Source organism: Pan troglodytes, chromosome 7 (assembly GCF_028858775.2).
Source record: "Pan troglodytes isolate AG18354 chromosome 7, NHGRI_mPanTro3-v2.0_pri, whole genome shotgun sequence".
In the NCBI taxonomy this organism is placed as follows: domain Eukaryota; kingdom Metazoa; phylum Chordata; class Mammalia; order Primates; family Hominidae; genus Pan; species Pan troglodytes.
In genome coordinates this window covers 37,429,577-37,443,618 of record NC_072405.2, presented here as the reverse complement: position 1 = coordinate 37,443,618, position 14,042 = coordinate 37,429,577, and the positions used below count along the sequence as shown (strand labels likewise).

Here is a 14,042-nt window from a genome sequence, read left to right as displayed (position 1 = left end):
CAAGCCATGCATTTAAAATAACTATACCTGCCAGATGGACAAAAGTGCTGGTGCCGTTATGGCTCACGTATTCTATCCACATCACCCTGTCAGAGTCTGGAGCCTCCAGGCGCACAGGGTGGTCACTGAAGGCCTCACATGCCGGAGGCTGGTTCACAGGCTTCAGGCCAGGGCTGGACACGTTCTCCCCGCTCGCCTCCCGGAACTCTTCATTTTCCTCTCTTCCAGGCCCCTGGTCAGGACAACCTTAGAAAAGTGTTTCTATTGATTAGATTATTGCTGAGGCTTAATGTTTGGGTTGGTTTTTTTTTTGTTTTTTTTTTTTTTTTGAGACTGTGTCTCACTCTGTCACCCAGGGTGGATTGCAGTGGCGTGATCATGGCTTACTGCAGCCTCGACCTTCTGGGCTCAAGCAATTCTCAGCTCCCAAGTAGTTCGGACTATAGGTGTGCACCACCACGCCCAGCTAATTTAATCTTTGTAGAGATGGAGTTTTTCCATGTTTTCCAGGCTGGTCTCAAACTCCTAGGCTCAAGTGATCTTCCTGCCTCAGCCTCCCAAAGTGGTGGGATTGCAGGTGCGAGAGCCACTGCACAATGTGTCTGATTTGTATCCATTGTATGTTACTTTTATCAGAACATTTTTGGAGGTTAGCAGGTGTTTCCTTATATGACTTAGCTCTGCTTCCTTTTGTTTCTCAGGTTTTTCACGCTTCAGCAGCAGGAAAATGAAAGATTGGCTACTAGCTATTTGTAACAAAAATAAATCTTACATATCTTGTATATTCCACTAAAAAGTAATTTTCTATACTTGGATTTAAATCATTGGTTAGTGTTTAAAACAAGACTTAGAGGATTGTATTAGTTTAAGCACCATTAAAAAATGACATTTAAGAATTTCTGAAATTCAGGGTAAGGGGTGATTGTTAGCCATGAAAGATTTATTTTCAAACAAGAAAAAATATGCATCAGAAAATTCAATGTTGGGGAAGTTCTGAAGTGATTATTTTTTTGTTTCAACTGGGACCTCTTTTCTGCTTTACCTCCCCGATGCCCACATTTCAGAGTCTGTTCTTTCCCACATTCCTATGTAACTGTACAATTTAGTCTTCTTTATGTCACTTGCTAAGTAATGTATGCATTTGTTCATTCAACAAACACTGAGCTACTGTTTTATGTAAGGAAATACATGGATGAATGAGCTGTAGTCTGTCTCCTTCCAAGAGCCTGAAGTTTAGAGAAGCCCTTTTAGAGCCACAAAAGCAGATGAAGAGACAGTGCAGGGTGATGTAGATACCATCATGTGTGAGTGTCTGCGGATGACACAGCGAAGCCGGTGGGCGCTGCTCCCTGCAGTTGCAGGAGAATTCGATCATGCATGAGCAGAGACTTAGAAATGAATCGGTATTCACTAGGTGGAACACGATTCCACGGGGGCGGAGTGGCGTGAGGAAGGTTCTGGAAAAGCCATCCATTGAGGGAATTCTGAATGGAAAAGCCGTCCATTGAGGGAATTCTGAGTGGCCTAGTAGAGCAAGCAAGGCAAGGTGTGTCCCCTTGGAGATTTTATATGTCATGTCAAGGGGTTAATTTTATTCTTCTTGGCAGAGGGGTCTCCAAAACAGCTTTTATTCCAAGTTTTAAAATTCTGACCTCATCTCCCATGTGTTCATGTAGAATGTGAAAGCCAGAGTTAAAACACAGGGCAATATGATGAGAGCAGTGACTGGCACCTTTTCCCTGGAATATTTCTAAGCCGTTCTGTTGCCTGTAAGCTACTCATCTGTTCAGTTTCAGCAACGCTCAGTAGACAGGGTGATTGCAGGTTCAGCCAGCACTTGAGAACTTAGTCCTTTTCCATCTCTGTCACTCACTTACAGGGCAATGTGAGTACATTTAACCATTAGGTAAATGCTCTCTGAGCCTCGGTTTCTGTAGTGTGAAATGTAGATAATTATACTCATATTCACTTGCCTCATGGGACTTCTCCTTAATATTTATAGCTGCAAAATACTTCACAGTCATTTTTATTAATAGTTACCAGATGTGTTGTAAGGATTAATGAACTTATGATCTGAAATGTTTTGAGCCCCTGAAATAGGAGGTGACTGCCTGCACAGGGGAGATGTAGAAGAGCATAAAGGTGCAAACAGACACACTTGAAAACTTCAGCTATTACGTGTGAAGGATGAGCGCACGGTTATGATTTCAGTATTCTTGGTGGATATATTTGGCATCCTTAAAAAGGTTGCTGAACTCATACCCAAGGCCTGTGCCAAAAGCCCCCCTCATGTGGCGTTCACACCCGTTCTATTTATGACCCTTTCCTCCTCTGAATCCTCTCTCTTTTTTTTTTTTTTTTTTTTTGAGATGGAGTTTTGCTATTGTTGGCCAGGCTGGAGTGATGCAGTGGCACTATCTTGGCTCACTGCAACCTCCACCTCCCAGGTTCAAGCAATTCTCCTGCCTCAGCCTCCCGAGTAGCTGGGATTATAGGCATCTGCCACCATGCCCTGCTAATTTTTTTTTTTTTTTTTTGGATTTTAGTAGAGACACGGTTTCACCATGTTGGCCAGGCTGGTCCCAAACTCCTGACCTCAGGTGATCCTCCTGCTGCGGCCTCCCAAACTGCTGGGATTATAGGCGTGAACCACCGTGCCTGGCCTCCTCTCTGCTTTTGAGGCTTCCACTCCACTGTCACCTTCCTTGATTTTAGTGATTTGCTCATGTGTTCCCCACCAATCAGGTTGCCCATCTGTTGAGAGCAAAGCCCATGCCTCTGATGCTGATGTTGCCTGAGGCACCTGGTGCCACGCCCCCCGCATGGTAGGACCTGGTGCAGTCTCTGTTGAGCTGAACTTTTTTACGTGGAGGGTGAGAACCAAAGTGGCAGTCAGTCGAGTCCCTGAATCCATTTCAGCAAATATTTAATAAGCATCTATCTACTGGGTTTTTCTAATCACACTGGGTCCTGAAGGAAAGTGTAACTTGTTTGCATGTTCTATTTCAGAGGGCAGGAATCATGTGATTTTAGAAAAGGTTTCATGTTAGGCGCTTAACATCCCATCCTTGGGGTATTTGCATTTTTAGGCTTTAAGGGGAATAAACTTCACCTTTGTGGAAACAGTTGTTCCCCAATCTTGTCCACTTTAGGTAAGATGTAGCTGAAGAATGCAAGTATTTTGGAGTTTGAGAAATGTTTTTTCTGCTTTTGTCATGAAATATACCCTTGAACACCTTCCCATTTGTGGGGACGTTAAATACTATAGGCAGAAAAATGAAGATACGAGCCCTGGCATGCGAGGACTGCATGGCAGTGTGGGACGCGTGCTTGAGCCTCACTTTCTTCTCTGGGAGATGGCGGTAGGCGGGGCCGTGGAGAGCAGTAGTGGGGACAGAAGGAGCTGAGTGCTGGGAGGGGCGCAGAGGGGAGACTGTTCTGGTCAAGGAATTGAGGTGGAGGCTGAAGGTCTTGTTCTTCAGGCCTTGTCATGTGCAATGGCCTAACTGCCACCAGGGGACCCTCCCTCATTCTGTCCCATTGGCTGCTCACATAATCTTTAATGCACCCTGGTCCTAGCTGTCCCTGGCCTCAGACCACCCCAGGAACTCCCCAGTGTTTGCAGGGTAAAGTACACATTCCTTTTGTTCATTTCCTTGGTCCTTCCACCTTATTTTCTTTTTTTCTTCTTTGACACAGGGTCTTGCTTTGTTGCCCAGGGTGGAGTGTGGTGGTGTGATCATAGCTCACTGCAGCCTCCAACTCCTGGGCTTAAGTGATTCTCCTGCCTCAGCCTCATGAGGAGCTGGGACTGCAGGTGTGCACCACCACATCTGGCTCCAGTCCTTCCAGGTCTTTAAGCCTGATCGCTGCGTTTCCTCTCGAGTCCTCTCCACTGCACCTTTTCTCAAATCCTGCCAGTGCCCCCTTACCTTCTGTGGAATCAATTCCCTCTTACACTTTTCTTCCAAAAGCAGCCCCAAGGCACGAGTGGTCATAGTGGTGCCCTCAGGTGAAGCGAGGCTATTCCATGCTTGTAAACATGGTGAGCACCCTGCTGAGCGGGCTGGCTTCTTCGGGACTCTTCTCCCTACGGCTGGAGTCCGGGCTCCCCAGTAGGAAGGAAGGCCTGGGCGGTGTGGCTGCGCGCCTGCAGGCTCTGTCTAGAAGGCCTGACTCCATCGAGGCCTCAAGTGCCCAGACGCACAAGAGCCAAAGCACCAGGACTGCCGAGGGCTGGGAGAAGGGAGGTGGGAGACATGGAGTCCACATCTCTGGGCAGTTGAAGTTCAGTAACCGAGCAGCCACCAGCTGTGCCCTGTGGACCCAACAAGGAAGAAGCCCTACCCGTGGCTGTCCTGGCAGAATGGAGCCCTCATGAGAGCCCAGCATGGGAGGCCAGGCCCGGTTCCTGCAGTCGGGTAGGGGTAGGGGGAGGGGCAGAAGTGGCATGTTCCCAGCTTCTTCCGGGATGAGCACATCTGCTCGGCTGCTTCTGTGTCCCACAGCCACTCCGCAGCAACAGAATGATGCTCTGGTTCCTTCTCTCCCCGAGCCTTCCCTTTTCCGGGCTCTGATGATTCTTACCTCTGTCTCTTTAATGTTCCCTGGCCCATGTGTCCACAAGTAACCAGGCCCTTTCCTGTGGCTCTTACCTCCTCCCCCTGCTCTGTCACTGGAGTTGCATTACTGATCTGCCTCTTTGGACTTTAAATATTCTTCCGGTCATGTTGTGTCCCCGCCCGGTCAGTGTCTCTGGCCTTCAGCTGTCTTCTTGCTTTGCTCAGGACTCAGTGGGGACCCCCTTCCTCTCCTGAGTAGGGTTAGTTTCCGATGCCCAGGGCCTTCTGCAGACCTGTGCCTGCCATTTTGGGCTCTGGGTTTGTGCTCCAGCCAGCCTGGCCTCCTTCCTCCTCCCCTCCTGTGACTACACTCCTTCCTCTCCCCAGCCATCAGAGCCTGGCATGGCTTTCACCTCCTGCCGGAAGTCTTTCTGTATCTTTCCTGTCTCATAATGCTTGTCTGTACAGGCCCAGTCCTCGGTTCACATGTGCATATGTGATTGGAGGGAGGGAGAGAGCCTCGTGTGTGTAAGTGCACCATGTGTGTTGGTGATCTTGGCATGTGGCCTGTTTCCCTGGCTGGGGGAGGAGCCCCTTGCTGGGTCCCTTGTTCCTTGGAGGGTGTGGAGCCCCTCACACTCGCACACCTGATGGACCGATTCCCCTCGGGCAGGTCCTGGCCCTCCAGCCTGTGCAGCGGAAGCCTTTCTGCTACCCCTGTTCTGTCCTCTCGACCCCTGACCTGCACACTTGCCTCCTCAGCCCGTGCCCTGCATCATGGTGCAGTCAGCCAGCCCGGACATCAGGGTGACCAGGATGGAGGAGGTGAGTCTGTTGGGTCGCGGGTGGCCACCCCACCGACAGCGAGCAGGTGGCCCTGATGCTGAAACTGTTGAGTCCACACCCACAGTTTTTGATGTTAGCATTCCTGTTTTGGTAATTAGTTATAATATAGGTCACTGCCTTCTCCCTCTCTATTTTCCTTGTTATACTTTTCTATTTTCAACGTGTTAATCATATGATTGCTAAACTTTCAGGTGCTTGACTGCTAGTGTAGTCTGCTGCCTTAATAGCCCACAGCTAGGCAGAGGAGATTTCTATAAACAGAACAATCTCCTTCTTCTAAATGTTTGCTTAATTCTCAGTTTTACATTTCATTCTGATTCATGATATCAGCGTGAAAAGACGAATGCTAAGCTGTGGAGAAAATAGTCTCTTATGATCTCCCACAGATCAACAGCACTTCTAATCTTATGAATAGCAAATCTATTTTCTCCGACTGCGCTTTCATTCTCTTAGGAAATGCTGTATCTTCTTAGGAAAATTTTCTTTATTAAAACAACAGCAACAGAGGCACAATCATTAGAAAGAATATTCAGATCTCCGTGAATTTACTTCTATCTGAATGACCCTTTTACCCCAGTGCACACTGGGCATTCACGAATTTGCTGTGGCCGGGATCGGGGTGCCCCCTCCCCTGGGAATGGTGCTGGTCTCTTCTCTGAGGCAGGTTTGAGTGTCCCCGGTCAGCAGGATGGTCAGAGCAAGCCCCTTGCCAGTGAAGGCAGCAGCTTCTATAGCTCATCATGGTGGTTTTCCAAGCTTGGGCTTTTGCAGAAGTCTCCAGAAATGTCTTCTTCAGTGGCAAGGGTATAATCCATAGATGGCATCTGGGTTTCAACTCACAAATCAACTCCAGTCAAGTGGGGACGGGGCCTGGAGTGCCAATCTGTGCTTTCCACCATCCTGCTCCCTGCTTTGTTGACTCTGCAGCTCTGCCCCCAATGCCTGCCTTTTCGCTTAGTGTGCAGCCTTGGATGAGGGCTTTCCCCTCTGGAGGCCTGCTGTAGAATAATGCCATGATCCTTCCAGCCCAGCCCAAGCCAGTGTCTTACATGGAAGCCAATGGGATGATGATACTTGCAAATCTGAGGCATGCAGCTGGCCTCATCCTGGGAGAGCCTGGCCTGGGGAAGTGACAGTGGCTGGCCTCACCCGGGGTGGGGGCGGGGAACAGAAGCCATTTCAGGACCCTGGTTACCGTTCAGATTCCCGGCTCTCATAGTTTTGCGTATTCTTCCCTGCTGGGTCAGTGATATTAAAACTAAAATAGAAGAGAATAAATAAAACATGGACAATGTGCAAAGGAAAAATGATTGAAGGATTGCCTAATCTTTTAGAGTATTTATGCTGGTGACAGTTATTGATCTATTGGACTGAGTAAATTTTGCAGCCTAGAGATTCATCACAAAAATGGGCTGTTAATCTCAAGAGGTGCCGTTAATTTCATACCCTGAAAGTGTGGTTGGTGGGGAAAAGAGGGCCCCTGGAAACGGGAATATAAAGGACAGTTCCTGGGAAAACGCATGATTTATCAAGCTGCTGAGGTAAGCCAAGTAACTGTAAGAGACTTATAGATCTCAGCCGCTTCCCCATTCAAATAAATCCCGTATTTCAAATGGAAAATGACCATTCCTGTAATATAAATAATTTTTCCGTAAATATCGGAAAACATATTTCTTCTGGATAGCAGTGCTCTCCACCCCACCAATCTCATTCCCTGTTCCTGCCTTCTCCTTTTCTTCGGTCACTGTGAATAGGAATAGAAAGATGATCTGGCAGCCTCTTCACATGGCTTCAGTTATAAATGAAAGAATACCCCAGAAACAATAGGATTTGGGCAAGCGGTGGCTGCTCTCCCCCATGAGATGTGGGCGTTGAGTGTGTGTGTGTCCTCTGCCTGGGTGACTCAGACAGAGTGACCGACATGAGGAGAGCTGCTGGCCTCACTTGGTGGCTTCTCCCTGGGGGCTGCTTCCTGGCCTCTCTCCAGGGTCCGAGGCCCCCCAGCCCCTGACATGGCACCTGCTTTCCATAGCAGCCAGAGCAGCAGCCTTGGAGAGAAAGGGCCACGGCCCACAGGGAGCCTTTGTCCCCTCCTCGTCCCCCTCCTCGTCCCCCTCCTCGTACCCCTCCTTGTCCCCCTGCTGCCTTGCTCGGGATGCCCAGCCAGGCTGCAGGCCCGTGGCTCCTTGTTGGTGCCTGAGCTGGCCAGGCTGTGCTGAGTGTGTTCCGGTCCTCCGATGAGATCATTGTTTAGGTTTTGCAGGACAAAAAAGTGCTCTTCTGGTCTCTTTAGTGACTCAGTCTCTTCGTGAGGTTGGGGGTGGGCAGGGGCTTTGTCTCCATGGGAGGAAAGCTAACTAGCCCTAGCAGGGTTTTAGCGTGCACCTACTGTGTGCTGCCCTCTGTGGCGAGGGGCCTTGGTCTTTGTAGCGTGCTGGCCCTGCATGGCAGGCCCTGGATTCTATTTTGTATGAAAGGTAAAAAGTAGATGGGGCAGGGGCTGTGGCCATGGTCAGTGCTCTTGAGCCTGGGCACACAGCACAGGGCCTGCGGGGTGCACCGTCGGCCCCTCAACCTTTATCACTTTGGAAGCCAGGGCCATGCAGCCCTAAGTGGCAGAACCAGTGTGGGAACCAGGGCCTGGCCGGGTCCCAGCCATGTTCTTTATTTATTTATTTTGTGGAAATGGGGTCTCACTATGTTGCCCAGGCTGTTCTTGAACTCCTGGGCTCAAGCGATCTTCCGCCTTGCCCTCCATAAGCACTGGGGTTACAGGCTGAGCCACTGCCCCTGGCCTCATGCTCTTTTCCAAGTCAAAGCTGCCTGCTTGGTTCGTGTTGGAAAGTTTTCTGTTCTCAGCCCCTGCTTCCCCGTCCTGCTGCAGGCTCAGCCGGAGATGGGCCCTGACGTGCTGGTGCAGACGATGGGGGCCCCGGCCTTGAAGATCTGCGACAAACCTGCCAAAGTGCCTTCCCCGCCGCCTGTCATAGCTGTCACAGCGGTCACCCCGGCTCCGGAGGCACAGGACGGGCCCCCCAGCCCCCTGAGTGAAGCCTCTAGTGGGTACTTCTCCCACAGCGTCTCCACCGCGACCCTGTCGGACGCCCTGGGCCCCGGCCTGGACGCTGCGGCCCCGCCGGGGTCCATGCCCACCGCCCCTGAGGCCGAGCCCGAGGCGCCCATCAGCCACCCCCCACCGCCCACGGCCGTCCCCGCCGAGGAGCCCCCTGGCCCCCAGCAGCTCGTGAGCCCCGGCCGGGAGCGCCCCGACCTCAAGGCCCCGGCGCCCGGCTCCCCGTTCCGCGTCCGGAGGGTGCGGGCCTCGGAGTTGCGCTCCTTCTCGCGCATGCTGGCTGGGGACCCCGGCTGCTCCCCGGGGGCCGAGGGGAATGCGCCGGCCCCGGGCGCCGGGGGACAGGCCCTGGCCTCTGATTCCGAGGAAGCTGACGAGGTCCCGGAGTGGCTCCGAGAGGGCGAGTTCGTCACCGTGGGCGCCCACAAAACGGGCGTGGTTAGATACGTGGGGCCCGCCGACTTCCAAGAGGGCATGTGGGTCGGCGTGGAGCTCGACCTGCCCTCAGGTGGGTACCGGGCACTCCGGGCTCCAGGGTGGTGCCGGGGGTCTGGGGAAGCAGGAACGTGGCCGGCCTGGGAGGGGACAGGGTCCGGGCAGGAGAGGGAAGGGCCGGGAGGCAGCGGCTTGGCTGAAGCTGCAGGAGCGGCTGGGCCTGCAGGGGTGAGGCTGGGGGCAGGGCTAGTCCCTGGAGACGGCATGGAAAATTCCTGATGATTTTGGCTACAAAGATCCTGTACCCATCCCCCCATCGCCATGGCTGTTCCTGCTTTTGTTCTTTGTCTCCCCCGCCCTCTGCACTCCCTGGGCTCTGCTTTCTCATCCTTCACCTTAGAGCATCTCCCCTTTGCCGTTCCAGGAGGCTCTTCCTCACCCCATCCGGACACATCTCGCTGGCCTCTGACTCGCCCTCATTTGGCAGTTTTGCCAGTTTCCATTTCATAGATTCAGCAAAAGAACCATTCTCCCGCCACCCAGCCCAGGCCTGGGTCCAGATGGAGAAGGGTCTGTTCCCGCACGAGGCGGGCCAGTTGTGCCTTAGTGGCTGGCCTGCACCTGTGCTTCCACAAGGCACTCCCCAGGGCCCCCAGGGCCTGTCACCTCCTACCTGAGGCTGCAGGACTGGGGCTGTGCATCCTTGGTCACCACTGCTCACTGTCCTGGGAGGCGGTCACCCTAGGCCCTGGCCACATTCATTTAGCCAGTCCCTGCCAGACAATGGCCAGTGTCCGAGTGCTGGCTGTGTAGGGCCTGTGCGGGGGGGTGGCAGTGTGGGCACATGGCCTCTGCAGAGGTAAGGGAGGTGCAGGGGGGCGTCTGCAGCTGGGCTGCCCTCCATATCACCCTCTCCTTCCCCCGCAGGTAAGAATGACGGTTCCATCGGCGGGAAGCAGTACTTCAGGTGTAACCCTGGCTATGGGCTGCTGGTCAGGCCCAGCCGGGTCCGCAGGGCCACGGGCCCTGTGCGGCGGCGCAGCACAGGACTCCGGCTGGGTGCCCCCGAGGCCCGCCGGAGCGCCACCCTCTCGGGCTCCGCCACCAACCTGGCCTCGCTGACAGCTGCCCTGGCCAAGGCCGACAGGAGCCACAAGAACCCTGAGAACCGGAAATCCTGGGCCAGCTGAGCCGCCGCCTTAGGGCGAACTTTTCTGGGGGTGCCCGGCCCCTTTTGAGCCCTGCCAGTGACAGCCCTGAGGAGCCAGGAGCCCGGTGGCCCCTTCCCCAGGGGCAGGGCGATGAATGCTTTTTGCACGACACAGGGCTGGTGACCTCCCTGGGCCTCTGGAAGCTTTGTTTCTTCTGTACCCGGGTAAAGTGGGGGCCTCAACTGTGCCTCCTCAGGTGGATGGAAGGTTCTGGGTGCCCGCAGGGGCTGGGGGATGCTAGGACTGAGACCCTGGGTGGTGCAGCGCCTGGTGATCTTGCTGTGTGCCTGTGCCTGGGGCCTTATGTTGCTCTTTCTATCATTTCCATTCTGGTGGCCCCACTAATGTCTTAACCTAAACCATAATTGTAACCAGTGCCTTTCCTCCCCACTGGAGGGCAAGCCCCCCCACCCACCCAGGATGTCCTGGCTCACTCCGCAAGCCCCCCAGCCTCCCACCCTGGTCCCAGTTTCCCGCAAGTGCCTCTGGGGGACCCCCCAGCCTCCCACCCTGGTCCCAGGTTCCACAAGTGCCTCTGGAGGGCCCTGGGCTGTGGCAGATGGTCCTGGTGCCCCAGACGGGGGCCGAGGGCCTGAGCCCCCCCATCCCTCCTTTGCCAGGGTTTCTTAGCGGTTTATCTGTGGATGTTTTGGCATCTTTACACCTGGAAAGTCTCTTATGTTTGCCGTTTATTCCCTTCACAGAAGGCTTGGAATGTATTTATTTATATTTATTTTTTCAAAATCCGAAATCATTTGCGAGCCGCAATCGTCATCTGCCTTTGTAGGGGGGCCCAGGGCCTGCCTTGCACGTTGCAGCCTCTCTGGCCATTGCAGAGCTGCTGGCCTCCTGCCCAGGTGGAGGGTCCTGGGGACGGCAGAGGATAAAGCCCCCTCCTCACATCCCTCTATTGCGGATCCACAGTGGCCTTACTCTTAACTTGGATGAGAGCAAAAACCTGGGAGAATGATGGCTTCTGTAGTCGGTGACAAAGGAAGAGGCATTGCTACTTTATTTGGTGCACTTTTGGTTTCTAGGAAGGTCTTTGGGTCATTTTAACTTCTTGGCAACTCCCAGACTCTCAGAATGTGGGGCTGGGGCCTGGCGGCTGGGCTGGTGCAGGGAGTGTGCTGGTTTGTCTCCAGACCCTCACAGCAGCCACGTCCCCAGGCCCACCGTGCATGGTGCGGGCGGGACAGCCGGAAGCTTCCGGGGTGGCCTCCACCTCCTTGCTGGGGCACTTATGCTCCCAGAGCCTTTGGTGCCAGGTTTGTGGGATGGGGGTTAGCGTCTATATGTGGAAGGCCACCGATCTAGGGACAGGAGTCCTGGGTCAAGATTCACACAGCCACTCTTGGAGCTGGTTTCTAGTTCTCACATTTAGTCAACATCTAGAAAGCGCTGCGGAAGGCTCTGGTTCTCTAGGGACTTGAAGGCGCCAACAGAGTAGTCTCCATGGTGGGCCTGTCCCAGCCCTGGCTGCGAGGACAGGTTGTCTTTCTCTCCCCAGTTGGCGAGGGCCACGAAGGCTGAGGCCCGGCTGGCAGAGGTCCCGGCCCCTGGGGGGAGGCACTCCTCCAGGGCTCTCCCTGTCCTTAGCCGATTTTGAGGGAACCCTGTGGCACCTGTCCCTGGATGAAGAGCTGTCACCTCTGCCTTGCCCTTTAACTCAACCCGCTTCCCAGCACAGCGGCTTTCTTTTTAAAACCTGTTTCACTGAGAAGTTTGTTTTTGGGTCCGCTGGTGTCACTGTGGCCTGGGTGAGAGGCCAGCACTGCTGCTGCCCTGAGGGGAAACGCCTGGGCCGTGTAGTGGGGACGCTCTGGGAATGGTGGCGGATGGGCAGCGTGGGTGGGACCTGGCACTTCGTGGTGGCTGAGCCATCCCCCCAGCAGCGGCCTCCTATAGCACCATCTTGGGAAAGTCCTGGGGGACGTGTGTGTCGTGCTTTTTACCATCGGTTTGACTTACAGTGGAGGAGAACGAGCCAGAGTTCCTGACTTGAGCAGGTGGATTTGGGCCCAGGCCCTGTTCACTCTTGCTTCTCGGTGCGGACTAATGTCAGCTTGTGGCTGGGAAAGAGGGATGTGCAGTGACGTGGTCACCAAGGCAGTGAGCCCCGCTGACCCCGGGCCAGCACTTGGGAGGCAGGAGGTGCGGTCTCCAGAGTGGTGGGCCAGGGCGGGCTGGCCTCCGTCTTCTATCTTCTTTTCTTGCCTCCCTGACCAGCAGACTCACCTCCCAAGAACGCCTGCCCGCCCACCCGCCTTAGGACTCCCGACGCGCTCCTGGAAGGCCCCAGGAGTGGCACCTTAGTGTGGGTCGGCCTGCAGATGGCACCCAAGGCCGGGAAGGGCAGTAACTGCACATGCGGCGCTGTCAGAGATGGGGGTGGGGGATGCTTCTGGGGGCCCTGCCTCCCCATTGTGTGCCCAGAACATCCCTGGCCCCACCCCGCCACTTCCCTCGGGCCCTTATGAAGGACTGAGGCTCCAGGGTGAGAAGGCTCACTTCTGCCCCGGGCACTGCATCCGGCAGCAGAGGGGACAGGAGGGCAGGTGTGTGACTGGGTTCCTGGGTACCCAGGCCTGACCAGAGGGAGCGGGAGGGCAGAGGTGAGGAGGGGGAAGATGTTTCTGGGCCTACCAAGGTTCAACAAGAGAACGGAGCTGGGAATGTGACTGCTGGAGCCTGAGAGGTGGAGGAGTTCTGATCCCCCGTTACTTCCTAGCATTTTCTCCTCTTGCCTTAAAGTTCCCTGTATGTGAAACAGGAAGTCCTGAGAGTGTGTGTTGGTGGCTGTGCGCACGCACACAAGACGGGAGTCACCCTGTGCTTCCTGCCCAAGATACTGACCCATTGAACCCCAAAGCATCTGTCTCTCCACAAAGTCCGTGGTGCCTTCCTGGTGGGCTGCAGACACTAATGGTGTTGGGGGGTCTTGGAACAGCTTCTCTATGTGTGGATTCGTGTAAATGCGAAGAGTTCACATATAAAGAAGTGACTTTGATTCCGTGATTATATTGATTTGGTACACAGTAAATGGGAGTTTAAAAAATCCAAAGACTCTAATGACTTGTAAAGACTCTAATGATTTGTATCATGTAATGAACTAAACCACCTGTAATTTTGTACCATATATGTCTTTCCATCAAATGACCAACAGCTTCTCAATAAAACCAGACCATTTCTCACCTGCATCATGTCTGAGGCCAGTCTTGTTGCTTCTCCTTCCCCTGACCCCGACATAGGGTTTTGGGGCTCCTGGCAGGCCATCCTGTCATGGTGTGGCCTTGTTCTCAGCAAAGGTGGTGGCGGGGCTTTTCCAGACTGAGACTGGGAGGAGGAGGATCGGGGAACAGCAGCAGGCCGTGCTCGTCTCCCCAGCCCATGGACTTCAGAGGCTGAACTCTTCATGATTTGGACTTAAGAGCCCGGGAGGCCCCCCGGTTCCGAGTCATCTTTCCTTGTTTGGACTTCAGCCGCTTACAGAAGCCAGGAACCATGGAAACTTTCTGGGGCCCTTCGACCCCAGGTAAGTGGTGCTACTGGGAGACAGGTGACCTGGTAGGGACTCTCCTTGGCTCTCAGGCATGACTCCACTGTCTGCTGTGACCTTCGTGTTAGTCCCCACACTGGACCTCCCCTCTCCCCTCAAACTGGGGTGAGAGGACTTCTTTCCCCTCTGCAGAGGTGGGCAGCCTCTGGCGGGGGGAGGGGTTCTGTAACGAGGTGTTTTGGGAAGCGGGGGATCATGGTTGTGGGGCTGACATTGGTGTTGCCTGGCCCTGCTCGCTGATGAGGCCTGCATTCTGCAGCCACCCCGCCCAGCTGTGCCCAGCGTGGGCCTAGAATGGTACCGAGGATGCTGGGTCCAGCCTTCGAGCCAGGGAAGATGACTTGGCTTCCTTCCAT

General features: G+C 54.2%; 1 protein-coding gene across 6 annotated transcripts in view; it reads left to right on the top strand.

The window, feature by feature from the left end:
• KIF13B (kinesin family member 13B) overlaps positions 1–13,327 on the top strand; it is a 193,805-nt gene extending 180,478 nt beyond the window's left edge. For 3 of the 6 annotated variants that reach the window (XM_063816266.1, XM_016959285.4, XM_009455126.5), the window contains 3 exons: positions 5,325–5,387; positions 8,293–8,989; positions 9,844–13,327. In XM_063816266.1, coding sequence (XP_063672336.1) covers positions 5,325–5,387; positions 8,293–8,989; positions 9,844–10,106 — 1,023 coding nt within the window. In that variant the 3' untranslated portion in view covers positions 10,107–13,327. Of the gene's footprint in view, positions 1–5,235; positions 5,388–8,292; positions 8,990–9,843 lie in introns of those variants that run through there. The other 3 variants (XR_010159235.1, XM_009455127.5, XM_063816267.1) reach the window with 3 other exon arrangements.
• Positions 13,328–14,042: the final 715 nt, after the last annotated feature.